Consider the following 21,015-nt stretch of genomic DNA (forward strand, 5'->3'; position numbering starts at 1 on the left):
GCATGGGAGAAGCAAGGTTACCCAAGAGACTCATGGATTCAGCAGTAGAGGGTAGGAGGAGTCGGGGCAGACCGAGGAGAAGGTACCTGGATTCGGTTAAGAATGATTTTGAAGTAATAGGTTTAACATCAGAAGAGGCACCAATGTTAGCACTGAATAGGGGATCATGGAGGAACTGTATAAGGGGGGCTATGCTCCAGACTGAACGCTGAAAGGCATAATCAGTCTTAGATGATGATGATGATGATGATGATGATGATGATGAAGGTACAAAAGTTATGGCTGGAGGTGTACTGATTGTACTAATTTTCCTGTTTCAACTTTAGTGGTCTTTGAATTGCCCACAGTTGCCACATTTTCAGCAGCTCAGTCTTTATATTCACGAGTTATCATGTAATCCACTCCTGGAGCTCAATTTTTTTCAAGCCATCTGGCTCAATCAGGGCGGCAGTTACAGCATCGGTTGCCAATTTGGTCCTCTCTGCTGGTTGAGGAGGATGTAAATCAGGCATGGTTACAAAACTGGGACTAAGACCGAGCAGATGTAAACAGAAAAAAAGGTCTCGCTCTATTCTTGGTGGTGGAAAGATCCCTCAGCAGAAGATCACCAGAGTTGTTAACTAGCAGAACACATTGCAGCAAAACTTACATCACATGGTGGCGGAGGCGGCAGTGCACAAAAGTGGCAGCACCAGCGGCATCTGCTTTGGCGGCGGCAGCAGCAGCTTTGGCGGCGGCAGCAGCAAAAGCAGCGATGGTGTTGGGGGTGGTGGCAAGACACAGTTGCTCTGTCCCAGCACACAGCGGTGGTGCACGATACAGTGCGGCCCATGGCAACTTTTCTACTGCCAGCAGCTTGCTCCGGTGTGGGACGCAATGTAGCAGTGTGCAGCCATATAGTGTGCTTGCATGCTTGATTAGACCATCATGGTCTAACAAGTCGTCTCGTGCACCCGAAGGCACGTCTAGTGCAAACAGTGCAGACAGCTAAGTGACCTGCGGCAGCAAACTGCAAGGCGTCGCTATGTTTGCCAGCGCATAGGATCGGCGGGAAAATATTGATTTGGATCTAATGGTGGTAAAGATCCCACTTCTAGACACCAGATTCTTCATGTCACGATGGTAGCAGATGGGCAACTGGGGTGTTTTTCCTACACGTAAAATGATAATTGCCAGGATTCAGGGAAAAATTGGGTTTTATTCCCAAGAACTACCACTAAGGGATACAGTGTTCATGAAAACTGCCTACAGACACAGAGTGAACTGCACATGGTACGAAAAGAGCATTTCACCCTCAATAGGCAGGAGTGGTGGACACATCCAAAGGGTAAGGAAGCTGACAGGCAAGAGAGCAACACGCTGTTGCAGTAGCTACCGCGCCGACCCTCTTGTGTACCTCACGTGATGGCACCCGGTCTTATCATTGGGGAATTTGTGGTAGAAAGTTGTGCCTCTCGCTCAGCAATACCGTGGTGGTGTCCCTAGTTCAGCATAATTGTGTGGGAGCCAACCACAAGTACTGTGGAGTAGTTTACGTAACTGGTCTCACCACTGCCTGAGGCTAAGTTAAAATGATAGGAGTGGAATACAAAAAAAAAGAAAAAAAATTACCATTATTACCTGTTGCCATGTACCAATTGGTTACACACACACTGTAAAATGTACACATTTCACAGATAGACATTTAATGTAAGTAAAATTAGACAAGTTTTCAGCACCATCCAGCAGTGAATTGTATAAATTTTGTTTTACCCATGACCATACTTTAACAATTTGTCAGTTGTTTTTTCTGGAGCAGAGCTGGGAAAACCAAATTGGCTCAGACTTGCACATTATTAGCAGGTCTTGCGACGGGTGAGGCAAATGCAAAGAAAACTATGTTAAAGCTTGCATATCTAATGACTAATGGAGTCATTTTTATGCTCTAGAATCAGATGAGGCGGATGGAAGCAGTGAAGATGATGATGATCGTGATGATGATGATGAGGAGGAGGTGGAGGAGGAGGTGGATGAAGAAGAAGATGACGAAGAAGAAAGAAGTGAGGAAGAGGCTAGTGACGAGGAGGAGGGTAGTGAAGAGGAAGAAAGTGATCAGTCAACTGATGACTCAGAAAAATCCAGTGACACCGTTAGTAAAATTATATTAAATAGAATAATAAATTTTTGTTTTACAATAAGTAGCATTAATGTTCTTATCATCACTTGACCAGTCTTTTTCTTGGTTGTGGATCTGTTTCCTTCCTCTTTGTTGCTTGCTTGGCCATTGCAATTATGTTTTCCTTCTTCCTTGTAATACATATATCCTTAATAATGTGTTTATTTCACCTTAATCAAAGTTCCTGGGTTTGTATGCTGGGCTATTTATAGAGTTGATTATGGGATGTATTGGATTTCCATCCTTGTGTGTGATGTTTAATGTAAGTGAGACTCTGCACAAATGGACCATAAGGAAACTGTAAGTACAAATTCTTCTAAATTTTGCCGCTAACTTCACAAAAAGATTGACAAGCAACTAAAAATCGTGTGTATTCTTATTTATTGCAGTAAAGCCAATGAAATGAAGCAGACTGTCACACATCGACAACATCACATAGAAATGGCATAACAAACACACAAAAAACACACCTGAAAATGGGAATCATTTCCTGATACACGTCGTGTGAAAAATAAAATAAAGAAAATCGTGACTGGTAGCAGATGAGTTATTTATAAACGAACCTATTGTTTTCACAGTCGCAGGCTTTCAGAACCATTTATTATGGATTAAATCACAGAATAGTTTTATCGTGGCTCGGTCTCCTATTGTTCTCAGTAATACTGTATTTCACTAAGTCCCACTATATCTAAGTTTAACGTATCCATTCCTTTCTTAAATTTTCTAATCTACTTACACGATCAAGGACTCCAATATTTCACACTCTGATCCATAGAACATGTTTTGTTTTTCCTGCTGACATCCCCCAGAGATCTGCAGGGGGGCTGTTTTACTTGTGGAATGTTTTGTCCAAGAGGCATCATTGAACTATATAGTAAAGCTGGATGTCCTCAGGAAAAATAACAGTTGTAGGTTCTACTTGTTTTTAACCATTCGTAGTGCCAGCATGGTAAGGTCATGTTGGCTTTTGTTTAAAGGCCCGATCAGTCAGTCATCCAGACTGTTGCTCCTGCTATTACAGAAAGGCTGCTGTTCCTCTTCAGGAACCATATGCTAGTCTGGCCCCTTCACAGGTACACCTCTGATGTGTTTGCACCTATGGTACAGCCATGCGTGTCATTGAGGCATGCAAGCCATCCAATTACATAAAGGTCCATTGTTCATGGGCCAGACCTATTACTTCACCAAAACCATAACATGCATTCTCTATCATCTTAAGATTCACAAATCCAGCCATCCTGACTCCCATAATTGTTGCCATCAAAGCATCCACTGAAAGAAAGTCTCTGGTTTGGTGGATTGACTTTGTTTTATAAGTACTTCCTTTATTTTATTTTATTTTATTTTTATTTAAGTCACCAGTCTTTCCTATTCATCTGAAATGTCTACCTCTCCCTCTCCCAACTTACACCTTGCTAATTATTTATACCATTTCCCTCTATTTCAACATTTCCAGGTATGTGATCCATTTGCTGCCAACCTCTATCTCAACCAGTGCCCATGTGATACCAAACTGATATCATCCTTCTGTCTCTCCTGTTCGTGTAGCTGTTGCCACATCCCACATATCTGTCACCATCAGTTTATATCTTTTCATGCGTCCTTGTCTTGTCTTGTTCTGTTTCTCTTTTTCTCATGGCCTTCTAGATCCCATCTAACCAGACGACCTTAGGTCATCTGCCATTCACATTGTATGTCCACACCAGTTGAGTTCCTATTGTTTTATTCTATTTGTGATGATTTCTTGACCCTGAGCCATTTCTCTTATCATTGTATTTCTGACATTGTCTCACTGAGATGTTCTACAAGATCTTCTGTGGTAGTCCATTTCTGTAACCTCCATAAGTCATTATAGGCTTTGCAAAACTTCTATAAAGTGTCTACTTTACTTTTCAACTCTTCTTAGAAGAGGGTTTAGCTTGTGAATTGCTGGTTTCCAGTTGACTACTTGTCGCTGTATTTTCCAACTACTTGTTCCATCTTCCAATAGGATGTCACTCAAATATTTAAATTTTTTACATGTCTTGATGTGCTGAGCCTCTATTTGTTTCCTATATTTTCTCCACTGTACAGATATTCAGTCTTTTGAAAATCTGCTTTCAGTCGCCACTTTGTATTATTCTAATAATTTTCTTATTATAAAGCATGTATCATCTTCTTCACTGGCCAACACAAGCTGAACATCTGAGAAGAGCAAGTTGTAAAAGTGTTGATCCTTTGTTACCTGATTGCATATTCCTGCACATTTCCTACTCCCAGGTCTAAGGCTTTCTGGATGTAAATTTTAAACAATTCAGGAGATAAGCAGCATCCTTGTTTCAGTCCTTTTGTAATTCTGAAATTTTATTCCCCACTTTGGTCTCATACTCTGCAGACTTGTGTGGGTTATGTATAATCCTAACATGTGTCTTCTCGAGCTGAGTCCCACTCAGGACTTCAGTTTCATCAGCAACACTGTGTCAAACGCCTTCTCAAGATCCATGAACTCTAAACTGTTACTCATACTCCTCTCCAGTCTCTTTGCCTTTAGTTGTTGTAAAGTAAAAATATTGTTATTACAAAATCTTTTCTTCTGGAATCCACTTTGCTTCTTAATGTCTCATCAACATCCTGTCTTTTAGGACACGACCATACAATCTATCGATAGAGTTTGTAAAACTGACTCCATGATAATTTCTGTGTAACTTCGTACTACCTTTCTTATCAGTCAGCCTTACATATTCCAAATTCTAATTTTTGCACACTTTTCCTTCTAACATACATATGTTAAACATATTGGTCAAACATTCCCATAACACATTTGGCCCATACTGTACTAACTCATATCTTTCCTGATCTGGGAGATTTACCATTTCTTTCACAGATCTTCCAACTTCTGCTGTAGTTATGGATCTAAATTTCCCACAGATAATTAATTCTTGAAATCCATTTCTGTGGTCTAATACCCAGTTCTCTCTTCAGTTATCAGTATTTTGAAATGATTTCTCATTCTTCGATATCAGTAACTGTGATATTCGTCCCTTCTTTCACATCTCCTCTAAATGCTTCACCATTGTCCAGGCGTCGGCTGTTTTTATACACCCCTCCCAATACGTCTGTCTATCTTCTCACATATCTTATCCCATATCTCATTTTTCTTATAAATAATTTCTTTTTTTGTCTCCCTGTTTACTTTCGCATACTTTTTTTTTCTATGCTGTGGGTCCCTTGTGCCCAGCCAACTACTATACGTTTTCTTCTTCACTTTTATCCTTTCCACTATGTTTTCCATCCACCACTCTGTCCTTTGTTTTTGTTTTTCCTTGCTATGTTGACCCAGTGCTTCACATGCTGCTTCATGACGGCATTTTTTAAATGTATGGTATTTCTCTTCAGCATTTCCACCTTCATCAAAACTTTGCAGCTTTCTAGCTAATCTTATTTTATAAAGAAATTTCATGCTTTCATCTTTGAAACTATTTATATTATATTTAATAGCATTCAAAATTTTAATAGCAGCACTTTCTTCGTGAGGTACAGTTTTCCTTCATGGTGTAAAGATAAACTTTGCTCCAAGCAGAAAGTGGTCAGAGCCACATTCCGGGCCTCTGTATATCCTTACGTCTCTCACCCTAATTCTAGATTTTCTTTTTTATGATGTAGTCATCATTCTTGGGTCACTTGAATGATTCTCCCATATGTATTTACATATCCATTTATGTGGTCAGAAACCATTTAAAAATTTCAATTCCAGTGCAGTGCATGTAATTACTATTCTTTTGCCATGTTAATCTACAATTTCTTCTCTTTATCTTCCCACTATTTCATCATCCACCTCTGAATCTATTCCTCCTTTAAAGTCTCCCATAAGGACTATTTCCTTTTGAAACTTTCTTTTTCAGGGCATTTGTCATTTCCTCATTAAATGTGTTTGATTTTGTTATCAGTGTCATTTGTTGGGGCATTCACTGTCCATGCCCATGCTCTCATGTCTGTACTTGGATAAATTCTTTCATTTGTTTGTACCCAATCATTAATGCTCTTAATATGCTTTTTGTGACTCACTTTTCTTGGCCCACTCTACCTTCCAGATAACATTGTAGAAATGAATATAATCTCCCATCTTTTCATTTCCCTTCCCCCTTTTTTTTGTTTCTATTAACACATTTCCAACTCCTGGAAAACTTGTTTTTTTTTCTGTCATTCAACCGTTATATATTCCATGTTGCCATAAACAAAATCCTTTTCCACAGCCATGTTTGCCTCTCTGATGTTCCATTTTTCATCTGAGCCTTCTGACATGTATCTTCGGCTATGTATCTGACATCATTCTTGCTCATCTGAATCATCTTCATACTTATCAAAAACTATTTCACCTTTGAGAGGCAGACATGCCAACAGATGAAGGGGTACTGCCAATGAAAGTGTGATGTCTCATTTCAATTTCATTGGCTGTTATTTTATTGGCAGGTATTTCATATCCTTATTTACGTTACCAGAAATAAATTCCACTGATGAAAATGTAGAATTTTATTTGCACAGACATCTTCAAATCTTTCAAAGTAAGTGTATAATAGCATGAATTAAATTGAGATAGGTCTGTTTGGACATATTTTACAGCTTATTTCTTATTGATTAAGAGTGTTTAATAGTATATCATTATTCAGGTAATTTTCTTGTTTAAGGTTAAGGGAAAGCAACACAAGGGTGAAACACCAAGGAAGCTGGAGGTGAGGCAAACTGCTAAAAAGAAAAATCATACAGATGATTCTGATGATAGTGGCAGTGATGAGGAGGAAGAGGAGGAGGAAAATGAAGAAGAGGAAGAGGATAATGATAGTTTGAGCTCTGATGAAGAATCAGAAGAGGAAGAAGAAGAAGAACCAGTGAAACCCCTTAAAAATGCAGTGCCAAAGAAACAAGCAAAGGAAAAACCTAATGATACACCTAAACAGAAGTCCAATTTAGATCTGCTACTTGAACTGGATGAAGGTATGAACATGTTACAGTCATGTTTTTGGGTTTGGGTGAACAACTTTCAGTTTAAACTTCAAAGAAATAGTATTATTTCAACATTCTAGAAAAGATAGCTGTGAGAATTCTTTGCTTAGCTCATCGTAGAATACATATTACCAGAATGTGACAAATGTTCCTGATTATTCTCCTCTACATACTTTTCACATTCTCACTTGTTTCTTTAACAGTCCCCCTATGTATTTTATAAACAGGTAAAGTTACTCCGCTGACACAATTTTTATCTGCAGAGCACCTCTGAAATATAATTTTGGATTATGAAAAATCCTGGGTAATAGTCCCCCCCCCATCCCATCCCATCTCTCTCTCTCTCTCTCTCTCTCTCTCTCTCTCTCTCTCTCTGTCTGTCTCTGTCTCTGTGTGTGTGTGTGTGTGTGTGTGTGTGTGTGTGTGTGTGTGTGAAAAGGAAGACTTGCGCAAAAGTTCAGATTGATCCAAACAGAGTACTTTTCAACTCAAGTACAGGGAAGTTTCATATCAGGAAGTTTTATATTAGTGCACATTCCAATGCAGAATGAAAATTTCATTCTGGGAACATCCCCCAGCCTTTGGCTAAGCCACGTCTCCACAATATTCTTTCTTCCAGGAATGCTAGACTTGCAAGGTTTGCAGGAGAGCTTCTGTGACGTTTGGAAGTTAGGAGACGAGGTACCTGAAGCTGTGAGGATGGGTTGTGAGTCGTGCTTGGGTAGCTCAGTTGGTAGAGCACTTGCTCGTAAAAGGCGAGGGTGCCGAGTTTGAGTCTGGGTCCAGCATACAGTTTTAATCGGCCAGGAAGTTTCACAGGGAAACAGTATTACTAAAACAAATAATGTATATGTAAGATGGTTTTAGTTGAGTGGCACAGTATGAGAAAAATGAGCAATTGTATGTTAATTTTAAACAAAAAAATCAGTGTCATTTTCCTAAATGCCAAACAAAGATTTATAGATGTCGTTTTACCTGCACTGCAGTCATTTAAAGGCCACCTGGAACAAAATGGTACATCTACCAAGAAGTCTACAATACAGACAATCTGAATTACATTCCAACAAACCCGTATCACTTCATTTGATTTAGGGCGTGACATAATTCTACTTAGATACCTTAGTCAATAGAGCACTTGTCTGTGTAAGACAAAGGTTCAAGTCTGTGTTGAGTGCAATTTTTAATCTGCCAGGAGGTGCCAGGCATTGTACACTCTGCTACAGAGTGATAATTCTTTCTGATATTTATTCTGTTGCTTGTGAAGCATTATCAGGCTAAATGTATGCTGAAATCTATAAGTATTTTATTTGATTCAGCAAAAGGATTTGATAATATTACACTTTTGCATAAGTTGTAGCAGCACAGAATAGGGGAAAAGTATGCTGCTGCTTCCTTTTGTACATATCATATAGGAATCATGTTATAAACAACCAAGGAATGTTGTAAAATGCAGAATGATGTGGGCCAAGCAAACACCAAGTTGCCAGGACATTTATAAATGGGCATTTGTCTAAAGCTGTGGCCAGAAAACAAGTGGACCACCCTGTAGCTGAACACAGTGCCAAACATGATACCCCTCATCTCAATGACTGTTTCACAGCCTGTGCCATATGGATCCTTCCCATCAACACCAGCTTTTCTGAGTTGCGCAGGTGGGAACTTTCCCTGCAATACATCGTACGTTCCCGTAACCCTCCCGGCCTCAATCTTCGTTACTCACTGTCCTCACCCATCAAGCGTCCCCTCCCCTACCCCCGCTTCCCATTCCAGCACTACACAGCCATCATTTCACCGCCACACCCAGTCTTTTAATTTCTTTTATTTTTATTTTTTATTTTATTTTTATTTCTCTCCTTTCCGCTACTTACCCCCTCCTCCCTCCGCAACTTCTCTCCTACCCTCCGTCTAAACAGCAACACTTCACTCTCCGCCACTCCCACTGTGCTATCCCTCCCCCTCCCCCTCCCCACCCCAGCCTCCTCCTTACCCCCACCCAGTCGCCACTCCCATCATGCACTGGTGCTGCTGCTCACAGTATAGTTTCAGCTCTCTGAGACTGCTGATGTGTGTGCAAGTTGCACACGTGTGTGTGTGTGTGTGTGTGTGTGTGTGTGGGTGTGTGTGGGTGTGTTTATATACTGCTGACAAAGACCTTAATGGCCGAAAGCTATGATTGTGTGCACGAGTAGCAACTTTCTTTCTCTCGTATTGTGACACAGACAAAAGGTCAGTTATGATTTCTGTATATGCTAGCTTGTGACACATTGGATGGTGCTTAGGAAAACTATTTCAAATGTGTGTACATTTCCAGATTTTGTGGAAACTAGCAGTTTCTTCAGACAGTTCTCCATTTATACTCTCTGTGTTGTTGCTTACATGTCAAGGCGGAAACAGAAAATTTGGTAATTCAAACTTCATAATGATAAACGGCCCTATTCAAGGAAAATGAAAACTACTGTGTTAATGTTTCTAGATCTGAAAAGAATAAATAATACTTGAACTGTCTATGCCTGGACACGAATGCTTCCTAAAGTAAACCACCTGCTGTCGGACAAATGTGTTTATAAATACTACTCAGAATTGTAATTAGATGGACTACACATTAAATAAACTAAAATCAATCTTTATTTACAATGACTGATGACATGTCACCCACAAAACAATTACTTTCCTTAACAAAACTTAGTTTTATGCTTCACGCATGTGTGTGCTTAAATTGTTTACAATCGACAGTCGCCTATTGAGAGACAGATGAACAGATGAAAATACATTGGAAGATATGCTGTTGCATGCTGTGGTGATTTTATGGGACATATCGTCTGGCATAGTTGAGGCTTCATGATAAACTGTATCTTTCAGTGCTCCCCACAGAAAGAAATAAAGAGACCTGGCCAACCATTGTATTACACCATTCTGACCTGCACAGTGGACAGGAAACTTTTCATTCACTATTCACGTTGCAACATGGGAGAAGTGAGCCGGGCAGCCATCATGTTAACACCTCACACACTGTTGCTTGTACAGCGGTAACTCTTCTTGAAGAACACACAAAATGTTCGTAAGAAAGTGTGCATACACATCCCATTTAACATCCCCAAGCTGAAGTAAGATCCCACAATGAAATTTCCTATGATGCAGCACCATAGGTTTAATAGTTCACAGTCATTGTTCTTATTCTTGTTGAAGTCAGCTTTAATTTTCAGCTGCCCAGTAGAGCATCTTATGTAAAGCACTTTACTGTGGGCAGTAAACATTGCTTCATGAGTGAAGAGTATACATCAGAAGGATGTAGTATTGTCTCTCAAGTGATGCAGATCAAACCAGCAAAACAATATATTACTTTCGAAACCACATCGTCTGAGTGCCTCGTGTAATGACAAATGATAAACGTGGAATTTATGTTAATATGATACAGGATGCAAATGATGCCCCTGTGACTGGTTCAACATTCCTTGTAGACACATCTTGTACAAAAATAGCATGTGTAACTTCTCCTCATTGGTATACATGTGTGTACACACGGAATGTTGAAGCAAAAAGGACCTGTTAGGAAATGACACAGTTCCTGCTAGGTCTGCATTAGAGATAAGTAAACAGTCCAAACGCTTTATAAGATGACGTAGTCTGGCATGGAGCATGTTTACAAACAATTGTTGATTCTGACCAACTTGGATTTCAATTTTATAGTAGTTCTCAAATTCTGTCGCAAAAAGTTTCAACCTTAGCATTAACAAGCATTATATTACTGTGCTTATCTTTTGAATGCCATTTAAAATAGTGTATCATTTTACTTTTAACAAAATCATATTTGCTTTGGCGTATAAATTGATTGAAGAGTTAAAAATCATTATCGCATACAGATGTACATGTCTCTTAGCTTACTGTCATATGCCAAAAATCTCATTTTGATATCTGGAACCATTCACAAAATAAAAGTGGTAGTATTTCTTACATGACTCCCCCTGTACAAAGAAACTGTTTATGTAATGAAATGACACTACTGAGATCTATGCCAGTGTAAGGTCTGCACCTTCAGCAAATCTGTTTCCCCAGTGTGTCATTTTCAAATACACAGTGGCAGAACCTCTGGCTGTACTGTCAGAAAGTAGTAGGAGGAAACAATAGGAAAATCAAAATTTCAGTCAGACCTGGAGGAATGCTTACGTAGCGTAATTGTTCGTGATAAGCAGGAGATTCATGTTAGAGTCCTTATCTGGCACAAATTATCAGTTGTCACAACATATTCATTTCAGTACAACTTCATTGTGTCTGATCAGCTTTTACTTACATCATTTCATGTTTTTTTGCATCTTACTGACCTCATCTAGGTTTATTTCATTTGTATTTATTTGTTCAGCGTTTAGAAAGCATATATTAAAGAAAGGGATGACACCATAAAATGAAGCACATTAAGCTTTATGTAATACAAAATCTTAAAAAATAAGACTTTATTATTTAAGCCAGTCAGTGGCATTTTCTTAGCATTTATGTATGTCCTCGAGTTCAAACTGACGACATACATAGTGGAGTCGACCATATTGTCCATTGATTGGCTGATTCCACACTCACATTGTGTTATTTCAAGAAACCCCATGTTGTCGTCTTCTCCATACATCGTCTGGTGCCTGTCCTCACATAATTTAGGGTGGCCCATGCTCTTCTCATAAAATCTCGCCCCTCTGTTGGTATGTTTGGATCATCAGCTGGGCTTCTGTTCCTGACATTGCTTATACTCCACAGTCTTTTCCATTCCATTCCTAGATTGTAGTTCATTCCATTCAGTGAATATAATTCATTTTGCCTCTACAAATAACAAACTCGTACCTGAAGGATTCCGAAATTTCGTCTATGCTGTCAAGACAATGAATTTTAGACTGTAGAGGAACAGTTATCAACAGTCAAGGCATTCTCTTTACATGTAGCAGAAGCAACCAGCCAGATTAAACCCTTTGAAAATCCAAAACTGTGTTTATCGTCATAGAAGTGAGGAGGAGAGAGTAAGCCTACACTTCTCCTGGGAATCAGCAACTATGCAGCACTGCACAACTACAGTATACCTAGAGGTTATGTTGGATGAACTCATTTTTTAAGTACCTCTGTCCGACCACCAAGTTAAAAAAATTTACCAGGAATAATGTTGCATGCAGATGGATGGAAATTACACGGGATGCACACCTGGAAGTTATAGATATTTCTTCACTTTCTGTGTGCTACTGTAGAACTCTACAACTGAGACACAGTTCCTACCATACAAAGCAGAGAGACTTTCACCATCACTACCACCACCACCACCACCACCACCACCACCACCACCATCACCATAATAGGCTGTCTACAGACTGCCCTTCTGTGGAAGTTATATTGTCGTGCTGAAATTCCTCCTGACTTCATATGAGAAGCAGTAGCCATAAAACAAAAGACCAAAGCAATAACATATGAAGCTTACCCTCATTCCATCCCCCCATCTCTGTTTAGATATCAGCAAACATGCTAAGGACTGAACTCAAGCAACAGTTTTCTTAAAACAACTGAGGCACTTTCAAGACTCCCCGCACGACCACAGACTTGCTTTGATATAATCTAGCATCTTGAAATATGGAGAGTGGTTCGCTCCTGACCAAACAAAGAAAGGGTGTGTCCTCTGGAAGTCACTCTGCCAACTCCATTTCAGCAGCACAAAGAATAAGTGTAATCATCAGAGATGGAGGTTCAATGTGAAGTCTGTGTTTTTTTTTGGAAGTGAGACAGAACAGACCTAAGCCTACTTCTTGCAATGTTGCCTGAATAAACCACCTGTACCACAGAGGTTTTAACATACACTCCTGTTATTGGTTTTCAGTTTACCAAAGTCTGACGTGCAGTTTTTTTTTTTTTTTTTTTTTTACTTAGTCCAGTTGGGAATTTTTGTATTACATGTTGTTTCCTGTTGACACATCAAATAAATAATTCGTATTTGGAAGGAAGAAAGAGCAGAGGAACATTAGGAGGAAGAATTATAGGAGGAGTAAAGAGAAGAACGCAATTCACATGATCAATATTTCATATTTTTGAGACACAAAAAATACCCTTACACTGCAAGAAGAATGTTATATCTCATTTCCAAAGAAGACAGGCACTGAGGCACTGACAGCTGTGAATATTACCAAAAAATAAGTTTAATAATTCATGGTTGTGGAATAGTAACACACATTACTTATAGGAGATTGAAAAGGTCTGTGGAAGCCAACCTGGAGGAGATCAAACCTGGGAAACGCAGGAACACACACAAGACAATGTCGACCGTACAACTTATCGTAAGAGACAATCTGAAGAAAAGCAAACCTACCTTTATTGCATTTGTAGAATTAGATAACATTTTTGACGCTGTTGACTAGAATAAACGTTTTTAGATTGTGATGGAAGCCGAGATAAAATGTAGGGTGCAAAAGGTTTTCTACAATTAATACAGAAAACAGATTGCAATGATAAGTAGAAGGGAAGCAGTAATTAAGGAGGGAATTTTCCCTTGACATTATTCAATTTATGTATTGAGCAAGCAGTGAACAGAATAAGGAGATTGTGGGAAAGAAAATTAAAGTTAATGGAGAAGAAATAAAAACTTTGAGATTTACTAATGCCATTGCAATCCTGTTGGAGATGACAAAGGGCTTAGAAGATTAATTGAACAAAATGGATAGTGTCTTGAGAAAAGGGTGTAATATTAACATCAACAAAAATAAAACCAGGGTAGTGGAGTGTACTAAAACGAAGACAGGTAATAACAGGATTAACTATATTAGGAAATGAGACACTAAAAGTAGTAAATGAGTTTTACTATTTGGACATAAGATAACTGATGATGGCTCAGGTACAAAGTATATGAAATGCAGACTGGAAACCGTTGAAAATGCCTTTCTGAAAAAGAAAAAGTTGATAAGATTGAATATAAATTTATATGTTGGGAAGTCTCCAGAAAGTAGTTGTTTGGAGTGTAGCCATATTTGAGAATGAGGCGTGGACAGTAAGCAGATAGACAAGCACAGACCAAAAGGTTTTGAAATGTGGTGCTACATGAGGTTAGATATGTAGGTCAGAGAAGTACTGCATCAAACTGAAGAGACAAGCGAGTTGTGGCACAACTTGCTGAGTACAAGAAGGGATCTGTTGAGAGGAACATCATGAGCCATCAAGGAACAGTTAATTTGATTATGGAGAGAAACGTGATGTGGAAGGCAGGGGGGTGTGTTGTGCAGTTATTGTAGAGAGAAACCAGAGCTTGACTTCAATGAGCACTTTCAAGTGGATACAGGTTGTGCAGTAGTTATGAAGAGGTTTGCACTGAATAGACTAGCATGGATAGCTCCATCAAACTCGTCCTCAAACTACAGGTCACAACAACGTCTTGTTCTATCATTATAGAATTTCTTGTGCAATATTTGTTATTTGTTGCTGAAAGAGATAACACAGTCAGTTGCTAACGGAGCAGCGAATTTTAGTTTACTATGGAAGGATCACTCATTTCCTATTGGAAGTCTCACCTGCGGCAGTAATTTGCTCATTAAATATTCGGAATTGATAACTTCTGAGTTGACTGAAATGAATCTACTCTGCTGTGAAGACATTCCAAGAATAAGTAGTAGTTTGGCTGTGTGGTTGAAACAAATCAGATGTTGTCTTTCACTGTCTTGGCCATTCTGAGTATAGATGGCTATTCCTCTGTGTAAACTAAAAGTTTATGTGAATTGTTATACAGACTACTCCCTACGCAAATGCTTTTGATTGCAGTCACCTTTCACAAATTACAGAAACCGTTGTTCTAAAGACACATAGCAACCAAGTCAGCCTTGGAGGTGGTATGACTTCACCATTACCTCTGCATTTTCTTTAGTTTTTGTTTGTGTGTAATTCATGAATATTTTTATTTCCTCAAACACTTTTCTCTCACTTGCATTTCTATGAATCTTCTGATTCAAAAGACAGTGTTTGTGACATCTTGTTTTTTATTTATGCACAGTTTATGCCACAGTTACAATTTTGGAAATCTGTTTCTTATAAATATTTCCTTATTATGTAAGTACAGAAAATACAACTGTGCATATTTGACTTTTTTATTTATATTTGCAAAAATATGAAATGTCTCATGTACAAATGTGTTTTTTAGTGCCACCAACTATGACACCAGTGCTGACACCATCTCTTGGAGGGTTTCTCACTCCAATTGGCACACCTGTAACACCACCACAGACAGTACAACCAGCAAGTGCAAGCTATATCCCAGTACATTCAACTGAGATTCTGAATAGAGTCAGTGGTGGTGGACTGTCAGTATCTGCACGCTTCACAAGAGCTCCCCATTTGTATTCACCATCTATGGCCACTATTGAATTGCAGATGGTGAATAAGGGAACTATAGAAATTCCAGAGGTAATCCCATGACAGTTTTATTTCATATTCTTTATACTTTTGGCAAAACTAGATGCAAATTGCTTATTTCTTCTTGATTGTGTAAGTTAACAACAAGCTTGTTTTTTATTTGTGCCGGTCCCAAGTGTTCCTGTTGGCATTACATTTATACGTCATTTTATTCTACATCTATACAGTAGTACTGTAAGATTTTACTTTATACAAATTATATTACATTTACCTCTAGGTGGAGTGATGTCAAAAAATCATCTTGGAACGTATGTTCTTTTCTGCACTATGTTGTTTAAATATATTTCACTAATTTACTTTCGATAGAAACTTCGTTATTTTTTGACATTTGTAAAATAACAAATTATTCCAATGATGCTTTATGTTCACAATTAAATTGTATCTTAGGTAGCCAGAAATATTTTTTTTCCAGAGATATTGTGCATTATGTAGGCATGTGATCGTAATGTTTCCTAATGTTTATTGTTTATCACATGTTCATCTCTATCCTTTTTATATTGTTCAGTAAAGTTCTTCAGACAATTTTTTTCTGTTAGAGGTCCATCTGTTCATTTAAGATGTGATTTGGATACCTATTTGTGGGTGCATAAATTTCTAGTTCTTCCAAAATGTTCATGGTTTGAACCTATTGGTATTCTCTGTACAATTTTCAAAGCGTTTTCAATTAGGTTCACTCTATGATTTTTATATTTTAAGTATATGTAAAAACCTGATAAGTTACTTTTGCAATCTCTCCTGTGTTCTTTAAATCTGATACTAAAACTGTGTCCTATTTGTCTGTAAAAACTATTGCAATCTTTGCAGGGAGTATTGTATACACCTGTATTAGAAAAGCTGGAGATGTCACATTTTCCTAATCACAACTTTGTAAGTTATTGGTACTCCGAAATGCTAGTTATATTTTCATATACCTTAACAGTTTGCTTATTTTGTGTGCTGTGTTGCCTATATATGTTTTTGGTACTTTTGTCAATTTGGCTTTAATTTTGTCATCTCTTTTCAGCGTTATGTCTTCAGGTATGTTACCTGCTTTGGGTTTAGTATGGTCTTCGTACATTTTGAGTACTATATCAGTGGTCGAATTTTTTGCTACATGTTATAGTATTGTAATTTCACTATTTATTGCTTGTTCTTCCAGGAATTGTAATATAACATGATGAAAAATGATTTTTTTGTTCTGAAGTTCAGGATGTGTATTGTTGCTTAACACAGGAAAACAAATACCACGTCATATTATGGATATCCTCCACTAAATACATCTTGTATAATCCGAGGTGCTGCTCTTAATCTTGATGTTAATGCATTGCCACTTGGGAATCATGCTATGGTAGAAATAAGCCCCAGGTATTCATGTTCACAATGAGTTTTATTTCGCATGCTAGGATATTTGGCGATGAACTACATGTAAAATTGGCTTAACACGGTCTCATGACTCACATCAAACTGAACTCTAACTGAGATATGGCAGCTTACAAATTGCCTTGGTTTATGTGATTTTAAACAATTGGTGACATTGCTACATGTTACATTTTTAGGTTTAACAATTAGAACTTCTACATACATCTTCCCAAATTACACTACTGGCCATTAAAATTGCTACACCACGAAGATGACGTGCTACAGAGGCGAAATTTAACCGACAGGAAGAAAACGCTGTGATATGCAAATGATTACCTTTTCAGAGCATTCACACAAGGTTGGCGCCGGTGGCGACACCTATGACGTGCTGACATGAGGAAAGTTTGCAACCGATTTCTCATACAGAAACAGCAGTTGACCAGCGTTGCCTGGTGAAACATTGTTGTGATGGCTTATGTAAGGAGGAGAAATGTGTACCATCATGTTTCTGACTTTGATAAAGGTCGGATTGTAGCTTATCACGATTGTGGTTTATCGTATCGTGACATTGCTGCTCGCGTTGGTCGAGATCCAATGACTGTTAGCAGAATATGGAATTGGTGGGTTCACGAGGGTAATACAGTACGCCACACTGGATCCCAACGGCCACGTATCACTAGCAGTTGAGATGACAAGCATCTTATCTGCATGGCTGTAACGGATCGTGCAGCCACGTCTCGATCCCTGAGTCAACAGATGGGGACATTTGCAAGACAACAACCATCTGCACGAACAGTTCGACGACGTTTGCAGCAGCATGGACTATGAGCTCAGAGATCATGGCTGCAGTTACCCTTGATGCTGCATCAGACACAGGAGTGCCTGCGATGTTGTGCTCAACCATGAACCTGGGTGCACAATGGCAAAACGTCATTTTTTCGGATGAATCCAGGTCCTGTTTACTCCATCATGATGGTCGCATCCATGTTGAGTGACATTACGGTGAACCCACATTGGAAGGGTGTATTCGTCACCGCCATACTGGCGTATCACCCGGCGTGATGGTATGGGGTGCCATTGGTTACATGTCTCGGTCACCTCTTGTTCGCATTGACAGCACTTTGAACAGTGGACGTTCATTTCAGATGTGTTACGACCCATGGCTCTACCCTTTTTGGATTCCTGTGAAACCCTAGATTTCAGCAGGATAATGCACGACTGCATGTTGCAGGTCCTGTACGGGCCTTTCTGGATACAGAAAATGTTCAACTGCTGCCCTGGCCAGCACATTCTCCAGATTCCTCATCAACTGAAAAAATCTGGTCAATGGTGGCCGAGCAACTGGCTCGTCACAATGCGTCAATCGCTACTCTTGATCAACTGTGGTATTGTGTTGAAGCTCCATGGGCAGCTGTACCTGTACACACCATCCAAGCTCTGTTTGACTCAATGCCCAGGCGTATCAAGGCCGTTATTACGGCCAGAGATGGTTGTTCTGGGCACTGATTTCTCAGGCCCTATGCACCCAAATTTCATGAAAATGTAATCACATGTCAGTTCTAGTATAATATATTTGTCTAATGAATACCCGTTTATCATCTGCATTTCTTCTTGGTGTAGCAATTTTAATGGGCAGTAGTGTACATAGAAATTTATATGAAATAAAAGTGAATAAATTCCTACAAAGACAGGAAAACATCTGTTTCTATTGAGACTATAAATTACATGTTTTATCATTACATCAATATATTTCATTAATATGCATACATCATTTTACGTACTTAAAGGATAATCATCCTATCATTTTCAGGTGAACAGAGGGATTAGTTTTATTTGATCAAAGGCCGAGATTCAATTAATTAAATTTTGTTCAAGTAAAACTTTACATTCTGTATAGTCGTAATTACAATTCCATTAACTAACACCAATTAAAACATTAGTATGCTTAATTCTAACTGAAAAGTAATCATGTCATATTTTTATTATGGATACAATTTGTTTTTTTGTTTGAAAACATAAAAATAGCCGTCTTTCGATGACTAGAAATATCGAATCTTTTAATCGTTAGTTACTCCATAAAATACAATGGCAATTTTACTCTTACCTTGTGCCTGAAGTTTGTATAATGTACAAATTGTGATGATACATCAGCTTTTAATCCAATATGTTTCCTCCATTCTGCATATTGGTGAGGCCCAACATAAACAATGTCAAAACAATAGCTTCAATTAATGCAGATTATTAATTTTCTGCAAAAGAAATCTTCAGTGTATTCGAATCCAGATAACCAGTAAAGACAAAATCAAAGCAGCATACTGATATTACACATATGTCCTCTTTGGGAGAGTGGGGGTGAGACTGGTAAAAGGATGTAGGGTCCCAAAGGGTATGGTATCACACAATAAATTCATGATTCTATTGATCATCAGTTTGTTGTTTTTGTGGTCTTCAGTCCTGAGACTGGTTTGATGCAGCTCTCCATGCTACTCTATCCTGTGCAAGCTTCTTCATCTCCCAGTACCTACTGCAACCTACATCCTTCTGAATCTGCTTAGTGTATTCATCTCTTGGTCTCCCTCTACGATTTTTACCCTCCACGCTGCCCTCCAATACTAAATTGGTGATCCCTTGATGCCTCAGAACATGTCCTACCAACTGATCCCTTCTTCTAGTCGTGCCACAAACTTCTCTTCTCCCCAATCATATTCAATACTTCCTCATTAGTTATGTGATCTACCCATCTAACCTTCAGCATTCTTCTGTAGCACCACATTTCGAAAGCTTCTATTCTCTTCTTGTCCAAACTATTTATCGTCCACGTTTCACTTCCATACATGGCTGCACTCCATACAAATACTTTCAGAAACGACTTCCTGACACTTAAATCTATACTCGATGTTAACAAATTCCTCTTCTTCAGAAACACTTTCCTTCCCATTGCCAGTCTACATTTTATATCCTCTCTACTTCGACCATCATTAGTTATTTTGCTCCCCAAATAGCAAAACTACTTTACGTGTCTCATTTCCTAATCTAATTCACTCAGCATCACCCGACTTAATTCGACTACATTCCATTATCCTCGTTTTGCTTTTGTTGATGTTCATCTTATATCCTCCTTTCAAGACGCTATCCATTCCATTCAACTGCTCTTCCAAGTCCTTTGCTGTCTCTGACAGAATTACAATGTCATCGGCGAGCCTCAAAGTTTTTATTTCTTCTCCATGGATTTTAATACCTACTCTGAATTTTTCTTTTGTTTCCTTTACTGCTTGCTCAATATACAGATTGAATAACATCGGGGACAGGCATTGTCAAAAGCTTTCTCTAAGTCTGCAAATGATAGAAACGTAGGTTTGCCTTTCCTTAATCTTTCTTCTAAGATAAGTCGTAAGGTCAGTATTGCCTCACGTGTTCCAGTATTTCTACAGAATCCAAACTGATCTTCCCCTAGGTCGGCTTCTACCAGTTTTTCCATTTGTCTGTAAAGAATTCGCGTTAGTATTTTGCAGCAGTGACTTATTAAACTGATAGTTCGGTGATTTTCACATCTGTCAACACCTGCTTTCTTTGGGATTGGAATTATTATATTCTTCTTGAAGTCTGAGGGTATTTCGCCTGTTTCATACATCTTGCTCACCAGATGGTAGAGTTTTGTCAGGAATGGCTCTCCCAAGGCCGTCAGTAATTCCAATGGAATGTTGTCTACTCCGGGGGCCTTGTTTCGACTCAGGTCTTTCAGTGCTCTGTCAAACTCTTCACGCAGTATCGTATCTCCCATTTCATCTTCATCTACATCCTCTTCCATTTCCATAATATTGTCCTCAAGTACATCGTCCTTGTATAGACCCTCTATATACTCCTTCCACCTTTCTGCTTTCCCTTCTTTGCTTAGAACTGGGTTCCTTCTGAGCTCTTGATATTCATACAAGTGGCTCTCTTATCTCCAAAGGTCTCTTTAATTTTCCTGTAGGCAGTATCTATCTTACCCCTAGTGAGATAAGCCTCTACATCCTTACATTTGTCCTCTAGCCATCCCTGCTTAGGCATCTTGCACTTCCTGTCGATCTCATTTTTGAGACGTTTGTATTCCTTTTTGCCTGCTTCATTTACTGCATTTTTATATTTTC

The 21,015-nt window shown here is 38.7% G+C and overlaps 1 protein-coding gene across 1 annotated transcript in view; it reads left to right on the forward strand.

The window, feature by feature from the left end:
• Nucleotides 1–21,015, forward strand: part of LOC126094737 (AP-3 complex subunit beta-2) — a 200,673-nt gene that overhangs the window by 132,251 nt on the left and 47,407 nt on the right. Inside the window, 3 exon segments of the mRNA XM_049909286.1 lie at nt 1,929–2,128; nt 6,820–7,126; nt 15,276–15,538. Of these exon segments, the coding sequence (XP_049765243.1) occupies nt 1,929–2,128; nt 6,820–7,126; nt 15,276–15,538 (770 nt within the window).

This window comes from Schistocerca cancellata, chromosome 8 (assembly GCF_023864275.1).
Source record: "Schistocerca cancellata isolate TAMUIC-IGC-003103 chromosome 8, iqSchCanc2.1, whole genome shotgun sequence".
In the NCBI taxonomy this organism is placed as follows: Eukaryota; Metazoa; Arthropoda; class Insecta; order Orthoptera; family Acrididae; genus Schistocerca; species Schistocerca cancellata.